The sequence below is a fragment of the Cervus elaphus genome, chromosome 12 (genome assembly GCF_910594005.1).
Source record: "Cervus elaphus chromosome 12, mCerEla1.1, whole genome shotgun sequence".
Classification (NCBI taxonomy): Eukaryota; Metazoa; Chordata; class Mammalia; order Artiodactyla; family Cervidae; genus Cervus; species Cervus elaphus.
Window position 1 is genome coordinate 82,364,930 of NC_057826.1, and position 21,024 is coordinate 82,385,953.

Sequence of the window (21,024 nt, forward strand, 5' to 3'; positions counted from 1 at the left end):
GAAAGAAAATAAACATGCATAGAACATCTCCATGTATCAGGCAAGGAAGATGAAGAATGGCTTCTGCCCTTAAGGACCAAATACATTAGCTGAGTAGACAAGACTGACATAAATTTACTATGAGAAACACATCATATAATTACTAACTTATATAAATGGGTAAGCTTCATTTCTCACCCTGTTCATTGCAACCTCAACAGGAAGAGAGTACTAAAGACCCTTAACTAAGAAAGACAAGAAGATAAGAGCAAAAGTACAAGACAGAGTGGCCAGTATAGATACAAACGAACTGAGAAGACAAAGAACCTTTTCTCCATGCTGGAACAAAGACAGAGGTAGAACCCTAGGAGATTCCTAGTATTTATGAATTCATCAACACTTCGCCCGTTAGCCACCTTGATGTCCATAATATCACTGAGGTGGAAACGTGAATGGCACGCACTGTGAAACCAGTGGACAGGCAATGAGTCACCAGGCAATTGAGTAAACCTGAGTGATCACTCAGAATCCACATCAGGGAATTTGCTGGCTTTCCAGTGGTTAGGACTCTGTGCTTTCACTGCCGAGGGTACAAGTTCAATCCCTAGCTGGGGAACTAAGAAACCAGCAGACACAGGATATGGACCAAAAAAAATCCACATAAAATTAGCACAGTCTAAAAGTAAGAAAACAGTGGAGGTTTAGGATATTTTTCTAGGTCAGAGATTATCAAACTGAGATCATTAACAGATATTTTCTGTTCCAATAAATTTGGGCTGCAACAAAACAAATTCAGGCAAGGTTCTTTATTACAGAACTTCTTAGAGGCTAAAGCATGCTTATGTGCATTGTACACCTAAAAGGAGGAGTACTATAAGCAGCATTTCACTTAGATCAGGAGCCATATCACAACTTCTACTGTGAAAAATGTCTACCATGGAGACAGAATGAATAAAAAAGGAGATACTTCGAGAAATATAGCATCGAAAGGAATAATATTAATAGCTTCATATTATGTTTCCTGGAAGACTCACATTGTTCTAAGGTTTAATACTTAATTTCATCTTGACAACAATGATATGACATACTTATGATCCCCATTTTACTTGGAGGAAAATTAGATAGAAAGGTTAAGTAAATTGTCAAAGGTCATACACTAGAAAATGGTCAAGCCAGGATTCAGACTGAAGCAGTCTGGCTCCAGCACCCATCTTCTTAGCCATTATACTATGTAACTTACAAATGAAATCCTCACTCATCTATTCCAAAGTAAACTGTTAGCTGGGTATTAAGCAAGAATGAAAAGCAAGCATGGTGATTAATTCAAACAGAAGGCTAGGAACTTAATTCAATGAAATTGGGAATATGGATAGGAGGTAAAAAAGAAAGTTTATCATTATAATTATTTAGTATATAGTCATGATAATCCATAGATTGTTAAAAATCAGTGTTTTAAGCAAAGAATATGCACTCCAATTTCCTAGCCCATGCTAACTAAACCAATATGGCGAGCACTTGAGAAGAGTTCTCACTCACTGTGATTCTCTTCATGTCTAGCTGGCGCAGCTGCATCATATTCTGAAGGATTGTGTGCTTGTACCATGACTCTTGAGCTATGGGATTGCCATCAAAGGTGATGTCTGAGAGAGAAGTGGAGTCAGCAAGGCAGCAAACACTCTCAAAACTGGAGGAGAGACAGAAAGCACTGGGTTACTGCGAGCCCTTCAGATGACACTTTGTTTTGTTTAACATACATTATTGTTTAGAACACCTTCACATTTACAGAAAAACTGAGAAGACAGTTCAGAGTTCTCCACATGCTCCACACCAAGCTTCCTCTATTATTAACATCATGAATTAGCATATTTTTTACAATTAATGAATGAATATTGATATATTCTTACTAACTCAATATTTTATCCAGAGTTCTTTAGTTTTTATCTAATGCCCTTTTTCAATTCCAGGATCCCATCCAGGATACCACATCACATTTAGTTGTCAGGTCTCCTTAGGCTCCTCTTGGCTGTGACATTTTTGATAATCTTGACACTTTTGAGGAACACTGATCTGTTATTCTGTAGGCTAACCCTGTATTGGAATTCATCTGATTTTTTTCATGATTGGGGTTACAGTACAAACTATTAATTAATATGACACCATTGTTGAAAGTTGACCTTGATCACCTGACTGAAGCAATGTTTGTCAGGCTCCTCTAATGTAAAATTACTCTTCTCTCCCCTTCTTTCCATACTGAATTCTTTGGAGGGATGTCATTATGTGCAGCTCATACTGAGGGAGTGGAAGTTCAGTTTCCTCTCACTGAGGGCAGAGTATCGACATAAATTAATTGGAATTCTTCCAAGGAAGATTGTCTTTTTCTTGTTTATTTATTTGTATTGGGTTTCTATTCATGGACATTTAATTTCATTCTTTGGGTTATAATCCAGTACATCTTTACTTATTTTTTATTGTTCAAATTGTTCCAGCTTTGGCCATTGGAAGCTCTCTCAGTTGGCTCCTATGTCCCTTTGACATACCCCTATTAACGTGGATTTTTTTGTTTTTCTAAGCACTTCCTTACTTTACAGCATTATAAGATTCTCTAGACACCTATTGTATATTTCCTACTCCAGTCCTAGAATCAGCCATTTCTTCAAGAAGCCAAGGTTTCCTTTATTGGGAAATGGCATTAGAAACAAAGATCTGGTGGCAAGGTGTACTATTTACTACTGGGTGTCATTTCTTTTAGGCCCTCTGATGACAGAGCAAGGAAATACATGCATGTAGACCAACCTGTGTGTATATGTGTATTTTTTCTCTAACCATCTGTGTCTATATTAAGCTAAACATGAGTTCAAACTGATGTTTCCAACTCTATCACCAAAAGGATCATTGTAACCTCTCCCCTTATCTGAAAATTCCTACTCCAACCAGGAAAAATCTGGCTCTCACCATCTGTCATCCATTTAGTTAATTATTAATTCCAGAATATATGTATAGTGGTATGAGAATTTTCAATTTGTTGTACTCCCTTGGGAAATCACTTTATTAACAAAAGCATAATGATAATGTGTAGTTCCTTTTGCATCTAGTCTTATAGACTCATTTCCAAAGTTACTTAGGTTAGCACCTTCCCCTCCCACTCGTCCTTGCTCACACCTTCAAGAAGGTTGTTCCATACAATTACAATGTGGTTACATTCTCCTGTCATAGTCTATATTCATTTCTTCCTGAGATTCTCCAATCTCCTAAAATTATTTTTTTCATATGCATACATTAAGGTTCAATCTTTATGCTGTAAAGTTCTGTGAATTTTGACAAGCACATAATGGCATGTATCCACCAAGAAACTATCATGGACCTAAAAAATTCCCCATTTAACCATCTTCCTTTATCCCTGAATCTCTAGCAACCACTGATCTTTTTACTATCTATATAATTTTGCCTTTCCAGAATTTCACATAGTGGGAACTATATAGTTTACAGCCTTTTCAGACAGATTTCTTTTACTTAGCAGTATGCAATTAAGGTTCATCCGTATCTTTTTGTGGCTTCATAGTTTCTCTAAAAAAAAAAAAATCACTCAGTAATCATATTCCATTTTCTGGCTGTATCACAGTCTGTTTGTCCATTCATCTATTGAAGATATCTTGGTTACTTCCAGTTTTCAGTGACTATGAATAAAGTGGCTATAAATATTCATCTTCAGGTGTTTGTGTGAACGTAAATACTCATCTCAATTGGGTAAATACTCAACAGTGCAATTGCTGGATTGTACAGTAAAACTATGTTTAGCTTTGTAAGAAACTGCCAAATTGTTTTCCAAAGTAGCTGTACCATCTTGAATTCCTAGTGGCTCTATAGTCTTACCAGCATTTCATAAGTGTCAGTCTTTTCTTAATTTTAGCCATTCCAAAACGTGTTCAGTGATCTCACAGTTTTAACATACAACTCCCAAAGGACAAAGATGTTGGCATTTTTTCATATGCATATTTGCTATCTGTATACCTTCTTTGCATTTTCAGTTCTTGGGTCCCTTTGTATTTGTTTCCTTATTGCCAAATTAAAAAAATTTTTTTTTCTTATATCATGAATATGTCTTTTATCAGAATATATTTTGAAATATTTCTCCCAGTCTGACATCTTTTCATTTTCTTAATTGTGTCTTTCACATGGCATAACTTTTTAATTTTAATATGTCCAACTTATCAATCTCCTTTTTTATGGATCATAATTTTGGTGTTGTATCTAAAAACCTACCAAACCCAAGGGTGCCTAGATTTTCTCTTGAGTTTTCTTCTAGAAGTTCAATAGTTTTTTGTCTTATATTTAGGTATAATCCACTTTGAGTTAATTTTGCAATAGGTATAAGGTCTACGTCTAGATTCATTTTTAGATGAATACTCAATTCTCACAGTGCCATTTATTGAAAGGACTATTCTTTCTCTACTGAATTGCCTATGTTCCTTTATCAAAGATCACTTGACTATATTTGTGTGGGTATATTTTTGGACCTTCTATTCTTTCACCAACACTGTGCTGTCTGGATTATACTGTATCTTTATAGTAAGTCCTGAAATAGGACAGTATCAGTCCTTCAACTCTGTTCTTTTTCAGCATCGTGTTCCTGTTCTAGGTCTTAGCTTTCCCATATAATTTTTAGAATCCATTTGTCAATATCTGCTTGCTGATATTGTAATCAGGACTTCCATTTTTTTTATTAAGTTATAGGTGACATATAATATTGTATTAACTTCAGGTATGCACATGATTCAATATTTGTATATATTGTAAAATGATCACCATTATTAACTAGCATTAACATCCATCACCATACATAGTTACAGAATATTCTTTTCTTGTGATGAGAACTTTTAAGATCTATTCTCCTGGCAATCTTCAAATATGCAATAAATTATCATTAACTATAGTCGACATGCTGCACATTACATCCCCATGACTTATTTATTTTATAACTGGAAGTTTGTACCTTTTGACCCCCTTCACCCATTTCACCAACACCTCACCCCTTGCCTCTGTCCACCACCAATCTGTTTTTTATATATGAGCTTAATGTTTTATTTTTCAGATTCCACATATAAGTGAGTTCATATTTGTCTTTCTGACTTATTTCATAATGCCCTTAGGGTCCACCCACACAGTTGCAAATGGCAAAATGTCATTCTTTCTTATGACTGAATAATATTCCATTGTGCACGTGTGTGTATCATATTCTCTTTATCCATTTAACCATAAACTGACACTTAGATTGTTTCCATATCTTGACTACTGTAAATAATGCTTCAGTGAACACTGGAGTGCCTACATATTTTCAAGTTAATATTTTCATTTTCTTCATATAAATATCCAGAAGGTTTGCTGGATCAATAGTAGTTTTATTTTGAATTTTTTAAGGGCTCATTTTTTAAAAGAAGCAAATAATCACTTTTCTAAATAATACCTCAAAGCAGACTGATAAATCTCAATTATATTAGAATCACTCTCTTTAATGACTATTCAAATAACTAATATAAGTTAAAGTCATTCATTCACGTCCGACTCAGTGACTTCATGGAGTGTAGCCTGCCAGGCTCCTCTGTACATGGAATTCTCCAGGCAAGAATACTGGAGTGGGTAGCCATTCCCTTCTCCAGGGGATCTTCCCAACCCAGGGATCGAACCCAGGTCTCCTGCATTGCAGGCAGATTCTTTGCCGTCTGAGCCAACACAGAAGCCCATAAACAGGCCTAAAAGCACTTTAGGACTACTTTACTTATTTAGGAACTATATTAAATATCTTTCTGTATTAAGAAAAGCTAGAGGATTAGAGTATTAATGGTATAGAAACTAACCTATATGCTTAGCAACTAAGGTGAGATAATATCTATAACAAAAATAAAGTTTTTATTATATTACTTATTGTCATATTTAAATATTTCTTCTGTATTTTCCTCCCATTCAAGGTAGAGATATTCTGCTATCAATATTTTACCTCAGAGCTTATCTATACCAGTCTAAAAGGTAAATCTCATAATTCATAAACACATTTAGTTTTTTAAGACATGGTTAGAGAATTAGAGAAGACACTTTTTAAAAGGCTAGTATATGCAAATGAATACGAGTGTTCATGAATTTAGACATAATAATCACTTTGAACATTAGTAAACTTGAATAAACATTGCAATTTTTCCTACCTAGCATTGATAAATTTTTTTCATAAATATAAAATATCTCATAACAATTTATAGTGTTTGAAATGAATGTTGAAAGATGCTTCTCACCTTCCCTTGTAGCTTTTAACATACAGCTAGAGTCAAATAAAATGCTCTACGTAACTTTAAAACCGAAACATAAGGCAAACTTATTTCTTTCACATTGTTAAGTGAACTGTCTTCACCTTCCCTTCACAAATCTGAATTCTCCATGTATATTTCATACCTTATTAAGTCATCAAGTCAGTTATCACTGTGAGCCAGTCCCTTACTTAGAAACTGATGGCTGAGTTTAGTTTCTTAAGGAACATCCATACTGTTATGGACTCTACAAAAATGGTAGTAATGAACCTATTTTCATGGCAGGAATAGAGGTACAGATGTAGAGAACAGACTTGCAGGGGGAGGTGAGGTGGGATGAATGGAAAGAATAGTGTTAACATATATACGCTATCATGTGTGAAACAGACAGTGGGCAGCTGTTATATAGCTCAGGGAGCTCAGCTCAGTGTTCTGTGATGACCTAGAGAGTCGGGATGCGGGCTGTGGGAGGAGGCTTAAGACATCGGGGATATATGTACACGTATGGCTGATTCACTTCATTATACAGCAGAAACAAATACAATATTATAAAGCAATTATATTCCAATAAAGAAAAACAAATTGATGATTGTGAAGGGGAAATGTGAAGGGTCATCAAGGGATATGAAGCAAAGCAGGGGGATTAATATTACTAGAATAATCATAAGTTAGTAACATTAGGGAAGGCATAAAGAAAAAAGAGTTGAAAAGTGAAAAACCAGTTATAAAGTAGATTGTAGTAAGTAACAGAGGTGAAAAAAGTAAGGGTCAAACATATCATATTAAGGCAGTAGCTATGAGAATAAAGAGGCAGGAATAGGTTAAATAGAAATTCAGAGTGAAGTATAAACAGAAATGAATAATTATTTGAATGTGAGGAAGAGAGGAATCTAGAATAACATTCAGGTTTCTCTCTTAGGTTAACGATTGAGGTAGTGGTTACAAGGATGTATACTTTGTCAAGATTCACGGAACATTACACTTAAAGTGGGTGTATTTTATGACATGTAGATTACATCTCAACACATCGATTTACAAAGAAACTTAAAGTATTAGAAAGCCATGTTTGACAGATCACCTGTCATCTCTCATCTCTCCTTTATCAGGAACACTATGCTACACTGGTGGTCAGTGGCTAATAGAATATATTTCATAAAGTCTTTCATTAAGTTTTCCTCCAACTGCCACAGGATGGGATAACTTATTTCACCATTAAGATACTAATTAATGAGTGACAGAGCTAGTCTATGCTGACGAGCAATTTTTTTCCAATGGCCCAGCATATCTGAAAAGAATTAACTCTAAGTTATGACCTGATAAGACTGCTGTGACCTGATATCTGTCACTAATTAGGGAGATGCACTGAAAAGTAGAAATAATACGTCCAGAAGCACAGACAAACTGGAAAATTTCACTCATTGAGGTATATTCTAAATGTATTGTTATTTACTATTTATTTGCAAGCTGGACTGCAGAGAGTCCATGATTTATTCCTTATTGCAGGTATAATTTTAAACTAAAATGAGTATAACTCTTCCTAGCTCTACCTCTCAAGTATTCCCCTGGAGAATGAAATTAGTCTAATAATTTCTAACGAGTGTTGTTAAACACAAAGCTTGATTGAAGGTAAAAGGAGAAGGGGGCAGCAGAGGATAAGATGGTTAGATAGCATGACTGGCTCAATGGACACGAATTTAGGCAAACTCCAGAAGACAGTGGAGGACAGAAGAGCCTGGTGTGTTACTTCCATGGAATAGCAAAGAGTTGGACATGACTGACGGAATGACAACAACATATAAAACCTAATGACAAAACACAAGACAAAACAATCTCTGCAGGGAAATCTAACACTATAAGGCGTGTTAGTGAAAACAGGAAAAAATCAGTATGCCCAGTAAATGTCATCATGAAGCACTTCACAGGTCCAGAAGACCTATTGATGCCCATCTGGCTTATGTCTGTAATTCAAGCACAACCAAAAAGAGGCACCAGGAATGGGAAAATCATTGCGATCCTTAGCAGGTACTTTCCTGGCAATCCTTCCCAGATCAGCAGCTAGTATTGACACCCAGAATGAAGACTTTATGCTTTGAATAATTTTATTAAAGTAAAAATAGATTCATATTTGATCCAGAAGATTCCTCACAAAATTTCATTTCCATCTGCAAGGCATTTGACCAATAAACATGCCAGACATTCCTAGAAACATCGACAAAGGGCACATGATTTTAAAGACATTCTCTAATCAAATAAAACAAGACTCCTTAAGTACAAACACAGGCTAATGAAGAGCTATATTCTACCTAGCCAAAGAAAGTCTGAATCAGATTGTTAAAAAACAAAAACACTTGGAAAAACAACAGTAAGTATAGTGGAATAGTACTGGCTTTTAAGAACAGTCTCTCCTTTTTTAAGAACACTCAGCTGCTTGTCTCTTCAAAGTATCAAGAGTGGAAAAGTTTTGGTCCAAAGGCTGACATTTAACTCATAGTTTGACTTTAATCTTTTTCCAGATTACTCATACATTTGTTCTTCCCCTAGCAGTCTCCTCCCAATGCCACATCTGCTTCCTATCTGCTAAAGAACCTATAGAGGAACAATCTGTCCCTACTGACCAAAACTTACATCTCAAAAGGAAAATAAACTATTTCAGCCCATTTTATGCTTGCTTAATAGAGAAAAAACAAAATTTCCGTATATGCATGTATACAACATAGTAGGAATTCCTCAATGCCAGTCAAATTTCTCTAATTAGAAAGTTCTCTCCCGAAAGTAAGATAGGTACACTAATAAAAGAGGTTTCACTCTTTCAAACCAAGGAAATACCATGTACTCTGTGATAACCTTAATGAAAAGCTCACTTGTTTTATACTAATCATTGAGAATTTTACTGAATAGTTTCTATGTATCTAGCAGGATAAAATGAAATAGAACAAATCAAATAGATTAAATCAAGTGTACTCACAAGGACTTAAATATACACAGTTAATAAACATAAATATCAATAAGATGGATCAATAAGATAGAAAGATCAATAAGATAACTAAGTGCTAAAGAATGAAGGACAGTTAAAGAAAGGGGCACACAATGACAGTGTGTTTCTGATAAAATGATGAACTAAGTTTGTAGACTCAGGCTGTTGCTAAAAACAACTAAAAATATAAATATGTTTTAAACAACTAAAAATAAAATATATTCTTAAAATCTTCTCAAATGCATCCATGACCTGCTAAAAAATACATAAGAACTACAAAGGCCAAAAAAAGGAAAAGTAAAGGTAGGAAGCCAGAAAGGTAAGCAGAATGTTGAAACTGACCTTTTTGGTATGAGGGCACTTAGTGAACACAGTCGGAGAAGGCAATGGCACCCCACTCCAGTACTCTTGCCTGGAAAACCCCATGGATGGAGGAGTCTGGTAGGCTGCGGTCCATGGGGTCACTAAGAGTCAGACATGACTGAGTGACTTCACTTTCACTTGTCACTTTCACACATTGGAGAAGGAAATGGCAACCCACTCCAGTGTTCTTGCCTGGAGAATCCCAGGGATGGAGGAGCCTGGTGGGCTGCCATCTATGGGGTCACACAGAGTCGGACACGACTGAAGTGACTTAGCAGCAGCAGCAGTGAACACAGTGAATCTGAGCTTCAGCTTTCATGATCTTTAAAGCTGGAGGACAGAAGACAAATCCCAGGGGCCACCCAAGTTGGAGAGCCTACTTGGAGACTTGTCCATAACCTTGAGACCCCAGGGGCTTCTCTGATGGCTCAGACGGTAAAGAATCTGCCTACAGTGCAGGAGATCCAGGTTTGATCCCTGGGTCAGAAGATCCCCTGGAGAAGGGAATGGCAACCCACTTCAGTATCCTTGCCTCAAGAATTCCATGGACAGAGGAGACTGGTGGGCTACAGTTCATGGGGTAGCAAAGAATCAGACACAACTAAGTCACATATACACTGAGACCCCAACACCTAGGGTCTCAAAATGTGTTACAAACTTTTCTATCCACTACCCCAGGAATATCACTTAAACTTGGGGCTAAGGTGAGGATGGAAATTCTTCCCTGGTTACTTGTAACCACAAACCACATTTGCAACCTGAATCCACACTAAATGGGTGGTCTAAAATATTTCAAGAGGAGAAGTGATATTTTGAAGAAGTCGAAGGCTTGTTATGCCTATAGGCATCTGACATAAACAAAACTTCTCCATGGAGAAATCTACCTTTAAACAAGACCTTAAAGAATTCCCAAAGACAAGTAATCTTGTCCCAAAGACAAGATAAATAAACAGTTCACAGTTCAAAAGGAAATAAAGCACTCTCACAGCCAGCAAAAACAATAGGTGACACTATCAAACTGGTGACTTATATAAAACAATCATCAAACAGAATATAAAAATTACAACATATTTTAAGAAATAAAAACAAATTTGAAAATATGAGTAAACTCCAAGAAGATCTGAAAAAGCACAGATCTTCTAGAGGTAATTTTTTAAATTTTTATTTAAATAAAAATTTTTTTTAATTTAAATAAAAAAGTCAAAGGCAGGGGATTGGAGATAAAGGGAGTCAAGCATTTGCCCTATCTTTCCAGCACAAATTGTTCTTCAGGGTAACCAGAAAGTTAGTAAAAGTTTTCTTTAAAGAAGAAACATAGATTTTAAAATGAAGAATGACAGAATATCATCATTTTGTAATCCCTAAAGAAATAATCCAGTGGTCAGGTATGGATGTGAGAGTTGGACTGTGAAGAAAGCTGAGCGCCGAAAAATTGATGCTTTTGAACTGTGGTGTTGGAGAAGACTCTTGAGAGTCCCTTGGACTGCAAGGAGATCCAACCAGTCCATCCTAAAGGAGATCAGTCCTGGGTGTTCATTGGAAGGACTGATGCTGAAGCTGAAACTCCCAATACTTTGGCCACCTCATGCGAAGAGATGACTCATTGGAAAAGACCCTCATGCTGGTAGGGATTGGGGACAGGAGGAGAAGGGGACGACAGAGGATGAGATGGCTGGATGGCATCACCGAATCGATGGACATGAGTTTGAGTAAGCTCCAGGAGTTGGTGATGGACAGGGACGCCTGGCATCCTGCGATTCATGGGGTTGCAAAGAGTCAGACACGACTGAGCAACCGAACTGAACTGAACTGAAAGAAATATTGGATCCAGACAACAATCATCAATGACTACTAAAATACTTAAGCAAAAAGATGATGGGGAACTTTATTAAAACTGATTATTGCTGAACCTAATAATCGGTTTTAATATTACAGTAAGCAAAACTAACACATATTCTTTTCATATATATTTTTTTCTCCATTTTCTTTCACTTTCCTGTTTCTTTTGGTGCTCCATAATAGGTAAACATCTAGGTTTGATATATGTTAATTAATGTTAGTCACTAGAATTTTTAGTGCATGATGGTGATAAGGGTTCTTAGAAATGAATTGTTCAAAAGAATCTCAAGATATCTTCTAATAATAAGTCACTATACTTTTCTCATGATGGAAAAAAGTTTTCACATAGCATGAAGAAGAATTCCAAATTTCCCTCGGGGGAAACTATTAAAATAGTTTAACCTATCCATCACAACATTCAAAAGATTTTAATAACTTGAGAAGATAAAGGGACAACAGAGAGAAATAAATAGAAGGCCATGGATAAAGTCAAAAGGAAAGTGAAAAGGAGAAGGTAGAGAGTTAAAGAGTTAACAGATGTAATACAGAAAAATGTTAAACTGTTTTTTTACATATCTTTCGTTACAATAATGCCATTGACAACAATTCGATCAAGAGAATATTTATTATGTCTGCCTGCACTTGACTGACAGAGACACTAGCCCAGAGTTGAGTGTCTCAAAATTGCAGATGACAATTCTATTAGTTTTCTCAAGGCTACAGTGATCATTTTCTAGCAGTAAAATGAAAAAGGGAAAGACACATCCAACTGAATGCAGAGTTCCAGACAAGAGCAAGGAGAGATAAGCAAAGAAATAGAGGAAAACAATAGAACAGGAAACATGAGAGCTCTCTTTAAGAAAACTGGAGTTACCAACGACCATTTCATACAAAGACAGGCACAATAAAGGACAAAAATGGCAAGGACATAACAGAAGCAGAAGAGATTAAGAAAAAGTGGCAAGAATACACAGAAGAACTATACAAAAAAGCTCTTAATGACTCAGTTAACCATGACGATGTGGTCACTCACCTAGAGCCAGACATCCTGGAGTGGGAAGTCAAGTAAGCCTTAGGAAGCATCACTACTAACAAAGTTAGTGGAGGTGATGGAACTATAGATGAGTTATTTCAAATGCTAAAAGATGATGCTCTTAAAGTGCTGCACTCAACATGCCAGCAAATTTGGAAAATTCAGCAATGGCCACAGGACTAGAAAAGGTCAGTTTTCAGTCCAATCCCAAAGAAGGGCAATGCCAAAAAATGTTCAAACTACCACACAATTGTGCTCACTTCACATGCTAGCAAGGTAATGCTGAAAATCCTCCAAGCTAGGCTTCAACAGTACTTGAACCAAGAATTTCCAGATGTACAGCTGGATTTAGAAAAGGCAGAGGCAACAGAGATCAAATAGCCGACATCTGTTGGATCATAGAAAAAACAAGGGAATTCCAGAAAAACATTTATTTCTGCTTCCATGACTACGCCAAAACCTTTGTGCAGATCACAACAAACTGGAAAATTCTTAAAGAAATGGGAATACCAAACCACCTGACCTGCCTCCTGTGAAACCTGTATGCAGGTCAAGAAGCAACAGTTAGAACTAGACATGGAACAATGGACTGCTTCAAGATTGGGAAAGGAGTACATCAAGGCTGTATATTGTCACCGGGCTTATCTAACTTAGATGCAAAGTACATGATGAGAAATGCCAGGCTGGATGAATCCCAACCTGGAATCAAGACTGTCGGGAGAAGTAGCAACAACCTCAGATATGCAGATGGTATCACCCTTATGGCAGAAGGTAAAGAGGAACTAAAGAGCCTCTTAATGAAGGTGAAAGAGGAGAGTGAAAAAGCTGGCTTAAAATTCAACATACAAAAAACTAAGATCATGGCATCCGATCCCATCACTTTATGGCAAACAGATAGGGAAAAAATGCAAACAGTGGCAGATTTTATTTTCTTGTGCTCTAAAATCACTGCAGACAGTGACAGCAGCCATGAAATTAAAAGATGCTTGCTCCTTGGAAGAAAAGCTATGACAAACATAGACAGCCTATTAAAAAGCAGAGACAACAATTTGCAGACAAAGGTTCAGTTCAGTTCAGTTCAGTCGCTCAGTCGTGTCTGATTCTTTGTGACCCCATGAATCGCAGCACGCCAGGCCTCCCTGTTCACCACCAACTCCCGGAGCTTACTCAAACTCATGTCCATCGAGTCAGTGATGCCATCCAGCCATCTCATCCTATGTCGTCCCTTTCTCCTCCTGCCCCCAATCCCTACCAGCATCAGGGTCTTTTCCAATGAGCCAACTCTTCGCATCAGGTGGCCAAAGTACTGGAGTTTCAGTTTCAATATCAGTCCTTCCAATGAACACCCAGGACTGATCTCCTTTAGGATGGACTGGTTGGATGTCCTTGTAGCCCAAGGGACTCTCAAGAGTCTTCTCCAACACCACAGTTCAAAAGCATCAATTTTTCGGTGCTCAGCTTTCTTCACAGTCCAACTCTCACATCCATACACGACCACTGGAAAAACTATAGCCTTGACTAGACGGACCTTTGTTGGCAAGGTAATGTCTCTGCTTTTTAATATGCTATCTAGGTTGGTCATAACTTTCCTTCCAAGGAGTAAGTGTCTTTTAATTTCATGGCTTCAATCACCATCTGCAATGATTTTGGAGCCCAAAAAGTAAAGTTTGTCAGTGTTTCCACTGTTTCCCCATCTATTTCCCATGAAGTGATGGGACCAGATGCCATGATCTTAGTTTTCTGAATGTTGAGCTTTAAGCCAACTTTTTCACTCTCCTCTTTTACCTTCATCAAGAGGCTTTTTTGTTCCTCTTCACTTTCTGCCATAAGGGTGGTGTCATCTGCATATCTGAGGTTACTGATATTTCTCCTGGTAATCTTGATTCCAGTTTGTGCTTTTTCCAACCCAGCATTTCTCATGGTGTATTTTGCATAGAAGTTAAATAAGGAGGGTGACAATATACAGCCTTGACGTACTCTTTTTCCTATTTGGAACCAGTCTGTTGTTTCATACCCAGTTCTAACTGTTGCTTCCTGACCTGCATATAGGTTTCTCAAGAGGGAAGTCAGGTGGTCTGGTATTCCCATCTCTTTCAGAATTTTCCACAGTTTATTGTGATCCACACAGTCAAAGGCTTTGGCATAGTCAATAAAGCAGAAATAGATGTTTTTCTGGAACTGTCTTGCTTTTTCAATGATCCAGCAGATGTTGGCAATTTGATCTCTCGTTTCTCTGCCTTTTCTAAAACCAGCTTGAACATCTGGAATTTCATGGTTCACGTATTGCTGGAGCCTGGGTTGGAGAATTTTGAGCATTACTTTACTAGTGTGTGAGATGAGTGCAATTGTGTGGTAGTTTGAACACTCCTTAGCATTGCCTTTCTTTGAGACTGGGATGAAAACTGACCTTTTCCAGTCCTGTGGCCACTGCTGAGTTTTCCAAATTTGCTGGCATATTGAGTGCAGCACCTTCACAGCAACATCTTTCAAGATTTGAAATAGCTCAACTGGAATTCCATCACCTCCACTACCTTTGTTTGTAGTGATGTTTCCTAAGGCCCACCTGACTTCACATTCCAGGATGTCTGGCTATAGGTGAGTGATCACACCATTGTGATTACCTGGGTCATGAAGATCTTTTTTGTACAGTTCTTCTGTGTATTCCTGCCATCTCTTCTTAATGTCTTCTGCTTCTGTTAGGTCCATACCATTTCTGTCCTTTATCGAACCCATCTTTGCATGGAATGTTCCCTTGGTATCTAATTTTCCTGAAGAGATCTCTAGTCTTTCCCATTCTGTAGTTTTCCTCTATTTCTTTGCATTGATCACTGAGGAAGGCTTTCTTTCTCCTTCCTATTCTTTGGAACTATGCATTCAAATGGGAATATCTTTCCTTTTCGTTTCTCTTCTTTTCACAGCTATCTGTAAGGCCTCCTCAGACAACCATTTTGCCTTTTTGCATTTCTTTTCCATGGGGATGGTCTTGATCTCTGTCTCCTGTACAATATCACGAACCTCTGTCCATAGTTCATCAGGTACTTTGTCTATCAGATCTAGTCCCTTAAATCTACTTCTCACTTCCACTGTAGAGTCATAAGGGATTTGATTTAGGTCGTACCTGAATGGTCTAGTGGTTTTCCCTACTTTCTTCAAATTAAGTCTGAATTTGACAATAAGGAGTTCATGATCTGAGCCACAGTCAGCTCCCGGTCTTGTTTTTGCTGACTGTATACAGCTTCTCCATTTTTGGCTGCAAAGAATACAATCAATCTGATTTTGGTGTTGACCATCTGGTGATGTCCACGTGTAGAGTCTTCTCTTGTGTTGTTGGAAGAGAGTGTTATACATATAGTCAAAGCTATGGTTTTTCCAGTAGTCATGTACGGATGTGAGAGTTGGACCATAAAGAAGGCTGAGTGCCAAACAATCGATGCCTTTGAACTGTGTTGTTGGAGAAGACTCTTGAGAGTCCCTTGGACAGTAAAGTGATCAAACCAGTAAGTCCTAAAAGGAAATCAACCCTGAATATTCAATAGGAAGATGGTGAAGCTGAAGGGTCAATACTTTGGCCACCTGATTCGAAGAACTGACTCATCGGAAAAGACCCTGATGCTGGGAAAGATTGAGGGCAAGAGGAGAAAGGGGTGGGAAGGGATGAGATAAATGTTTAGATAACATCACTGACTCAATGGCCATGAGTTTGAGCCAACTCTGGGAGACAGTAAAGAACAGGGAAGCCTGGCCTGCTGCACTCCATGGGGTCGCAAAGAGTTGGACACAACTTAGTGAATAAACAACAACAAAAAAGAAAAAACAAAAACATAGCTTCTGTCTCAGGTGATTTACAGTTACTCTGATTACTGAGGGTAGATTTCAGGACCTGGTAATGTTCTTGCAATGCTAATTTGTGATAGTAAAATCAAATTTAAAATGACAAAGAAAGCTCTTAATAAAAAAAAAAAAAAAAAAAAAAAGAAAGCTCTTAATGACATATTTTCTTTTACTGAATTGATATGTGAATGAAAATAAGCCTACCTAAATTTACAAAAGAAAAAAGGATTCTTTGCTATCTCAAAATAAGATAATTCTAAAAGACAAGCTCATTTTAGTCACTTTCAACCTTTATATTATTTACTAATTATATAAGCTATGAAGCAGGTTAAATAATATCCCCATATACAAAGAGATCTAAATTCAGCACTGAGTAAGTAAGCAGCTCTCTGAGAAAACAACAAGAACCTGATGTAGCATTTGCCAATTTCCATGGTGTACATATTTCCAACATGGCCAATTTCAAGCTAAGAGGTTGATGTTGCTGAGGTGATGAGATGCACATAAATTGTTCTAGCGAGCCAGTATAAGCTGCCTCCAGCATGCCACTGCAGACCAAGTTCCTCTTTTACAGTTAGTGGAAGTGAGGCAGGAGATAGATGTGTCCCCTCAAGGTAAAGCAGTTGGAGATTCATTCTCTATGGAGGGAAACTCCAAGAAGATAACAGCAAGGTAATTAAGGAAGAAGACTGGGCCCTAGCCTGGACCACATATCTCTCATTCCTGAAGTCAGGAGACCTCCCCACCACACATGCGCAGAAAAGGCTCCTTGCAGGCCAAAGGGGAAGCAATGTCAAGGGACATTCTATCCAGATACCTTGCAGTAAGATCCATCTTGGCTAAGAGATGCATGCACACACATGGAAGGATCTTGAGATATACCAAATACAGACTGTGAACCAGGTAAATCAAAATGACTGGCCAAAGGAAAACTGGAAGAAATAGCCCACATAAGTGATTTAAACTGCCACGCAGGCGCGTCTCAGGGACTCTCCTTCTGAGTCTGCCCGTGTGCCTATCCACACATATTGTATTCTTTTTCCTCTTAATAAACACTTATTTCACTGCTCTTTGTCTTTGTGGAAATTCTTTTCTGCAAAGCCAAAGGGCCAGGGCCTTGTCACTGACCACTGGTCTAGCGGCTAGGATCTGGTGCTTTCAGTGCCATGACCCAGCCTCAGTCTCTGGTTGGGAACCCAAGTGCTGCTCCAAGCAGTTGCAGGCTAAGGCCACCCAAGATCATTCTATCATGAAGTGATTTTGTTTTTTGGAGGAACTTCCTCCTAATGATGGTTTTACAATATTTTTGAACTTTTTATCAACATACAATACACAGAAAGACTACAAATCACAAGTATACAGTTTGATGATTCTGAACAAACAGAACATACCATGTAACCAGTACCCAGATCAAAATATTACCCACACTCGGATGCCTGTGTGTCCTTTTACAGTATAGCTCCCAGAGGTAACCACTCTCCTGATTCTGACCCTATAGATACAGATTTCCTGTTTTAGATACAATTGTACATAAGCATTTCTTTGAATCTGGCTTCTCTTGCTACACATTTTGTTGTTGTTTTTTTTTTTTTTTTTTGAGATTCATCCACATTGTATGTAGCTACAGCTTGATGACTCTCATTGCTGGGTAATATTCCATTATTTAAAAATAGCATTCAATTTACTTCCTCTATTCTACTATTAGTGGACATCTGTCTTGTTTGCAGCCTGGGGTTATTATAAACAGTGCAACTAAGAATATTCAGATGAACATGTTAAGCATTTCTATGGATTATAAACCTAGGAGTGGAACTGCTGAGTGTAAAGTATGCTATCAAGAAGCTCAACTTAATAGATGCTGCCAGAGTTTTACAGAATGATTTTACCTAGTCACACTCCTAGCAGGTACGAGAGCTCCAGTAGCTTCAATTCTTCGCCCATACTCCTTATAATGTGTTAGATGTTGACAAATCATACAACCCTGTCTTCTTTTAAAATATTAATTTTTCTGTATTTCAGAAGCTGCTAATACTGGCTGGGCATCAGAATCATTTGTGAAGCTTATTGAATACTTAGAATCCATCCAGATCTAAATCAGAATCTCTAGGAGTAGGGTCATAGATGAACAATTCCTAATAGTTCTGTACGTGATTCTAATACAAAGTCAACATTTGAGACCACTGACCTAAACTTCAATATCCCCTTAAAACTACAGATTTTTAACGTGAACTTCCCAACTCCTTGCTAATATTAGGAAAGGATTGACAATTCTAAGGAGAAAGATGATTTCTCCAGAGTCACATTATGATATACTGACCTACTTTCACAAAGATAATATGTTAAAAAAAGATGTATATTACAACACTGCCTGTAGTAACAAAAAAAGGCAAACTATCTAAATGATCATCAAAATGAGATGTACATGCAAGGCTGACATACATGTGATATAACTAACTGCCTTAGTTAAAATTTTGAGATAACTTCCATGCCAGTTGATAAACACCGCTGTTCTCAAAACACCTAAATGCCCCTCCTCACTGTCCCACTCTCAGCCCTGAGATGCCCCGCAACGCTTATTATTTTGGCAGTAAAAATATAACCCTTGACACAGCAGGGGCCTCATGATCCAATTTAGCATCTATTCGGACTATACCAGGGTCCATGCACTAAAAAAAAAAATCTTTTGAAACCTTACCTCACTCCATAATTATGCAACAAAAAATCTTAAGTGTATAATGAGATTAAATCAGCAGTCTTCTCCATAGCTGTTCCTTTTGCCTTCTTTTTTTCCTAATTATAAAAGTAATACAGTGAAGAAACTTAACCAAGTGAGGAAATTTAGAAAAGTATAAAACCAAAATTTGGCAAAAAAAAAAAAAGAAACCATGTGAAACCTTTCCTCCTAAGGACATATAGGTAAACTGGCATATGAAAAGAACCATGTCTCCACTGTTGGGACACTTATGTTTTTTTCTTGAGCTGCTATTAAAAAAATTCTGTGATGAGTATCCTTGTAGTATTCGTTTGGGAGGGTTTTCAACAAAGTACTACAAACTGGGTAGTTTAAACAACAGAAATTCATTTTCTGATAGTTCTGGATGGATAAAGTCCAAGATCAAGGTGTCAGCAGGGTTTACTTTTCTGAGGCCTCTCTCTTTGGCTTGGAGATGGCCATCTTCTCCCCATCTCCACATGGTTTTTTTTCTGTTTGGTGTAGGTGTCCTAATCTATTCTTACCAGGATTAGGTCCACCTATAAGACCTCATTCTATCTTAATTACTTTTTCAAATGCTGTGTCCCCTAATAAGGTCATATTCTCAGGTACTAGGGATTAGGACTTCAACATATGAATGTGCAGGGGTGAGGGGAGGACACCATTCATTCAGCCCATAACACTTGTACATAAATCGTATGTATATTATTTTTTTTCAACTTTTTATTTTATGTAGGAGTATAGCCGATTAACAATGTTGTGGTAGTTTCAGGTGGACAGCAAAGAGACTCAGCCATACATATTCTTCTTTAAACTTTTTATTCATGCATATTCTTAGGTTTGAGCCCTATATCCCTATCCATCACTTCTCTTTCTGAATCATGAACTGACAAAGTGTCTATCTCTTACTCAAATGGCAGTTACACTAAATTTCATTTCCTGCATCATCCAGACAGGATGCCTCTAAGAGTTCAGTGTGAAACTGGTATTGGTGAATACACATCATTTCCCTTAAGATTTCATCAGAACATTAAACATTCATTGCAGCACTTTTGACTTTCCCAACCAATTTAAAATATGGTAGCATAAAGCAACACTGCTACTTGTCTCTTTATTTGAACAGAAGATCCCTGAAATCTCTCATTTCATTTTACAGTGTCACAAGAATAATAATAATGTAGTCATTCAGGAACCATGGGGCTCTCCTCTAAACTGAACAGCATCATTTTATAATACCATGTAAATCATATTCCTTCACTCATGAGGAACATGGCAATTTCTATATATTCAGGTTATCAAATAATAATTCCTAGTGCCGGTTATCTAGCCCACATGGGCATAGTTGCATAGGTAGAAGGGTTTTCACTTCATGTTACAACCCTTTAGTTACCTGCAGCCTTTGGGAAAAGGAACATTTATTAATAGTAACGTGCAGTTACGACAATTTTGTTTCAATTGTTAATAAGAAAAAGAAAGGTTTAAAGGGCATTGTGTATGATAGGCACTGGGACTATTGCTAAGGACAGAAAGATGAGTAAAACTGAACTGCTACTCTTAAGACAATTACATTCTGATAGGAGAAATAGTATATAGATATAACATCTACACACATACATGCATGTATACATATACATATATATATATATTATATCCCTGCATATATATATATATATATATATATGTGAGGTAAATGCAGGGGTATAAACACAATGTCCCAGTCTGTCTTTCAAAAAGCAATATGAAAACTATAAGAACAACAGGCAAATTACATAAAACCAATGCCCATAACAAAAAGAGAATGCTCAAGTATCAAATTACCTATATAGGTAGGTAATATAGAAGGACACTTTAGAAAAAAACATGAACAAGAGAGAAATGGGGAACTACTAGTGGACTAGTCTACAATCGTTACCAGAAAGAGAAATTCCACATTAGGTATAAAAATACTGGAAATGTTGCAGTAGCTCTTCCAGCACTATACAGAATGGACTTTTAAAAG

At 37.2% G+C, this 21,024-nt stretch overlaps 1 protein-coding gene across 8 annotated transcripts in view; it reads right to left on the reverse strand.

Annotated features, from left to right (window-relative positions):
* Positions 1 to 21,024, reverse strand: part of LRRC49 (leucine rich repeat containing 49) — a 153,573-nt gene that overhangs the window by 68,150 nt on the left and 64,399 nt on the right. For all 8 annotated transcript variants that reach the window (XM_043920862.1, XM_043920861.1, XM_043920864.1 and 5 more), the window contains one exon: positions 1,516 to 1,663. In XM_043920862.1, coding sequence (XP_043776797.1) covers positions 1,516 to 1,663 — 148 coding nt within the window. The remainder of the gene's footprint in view (positions 1 to 1,515; positions 1,664 to 21,024) is intronic.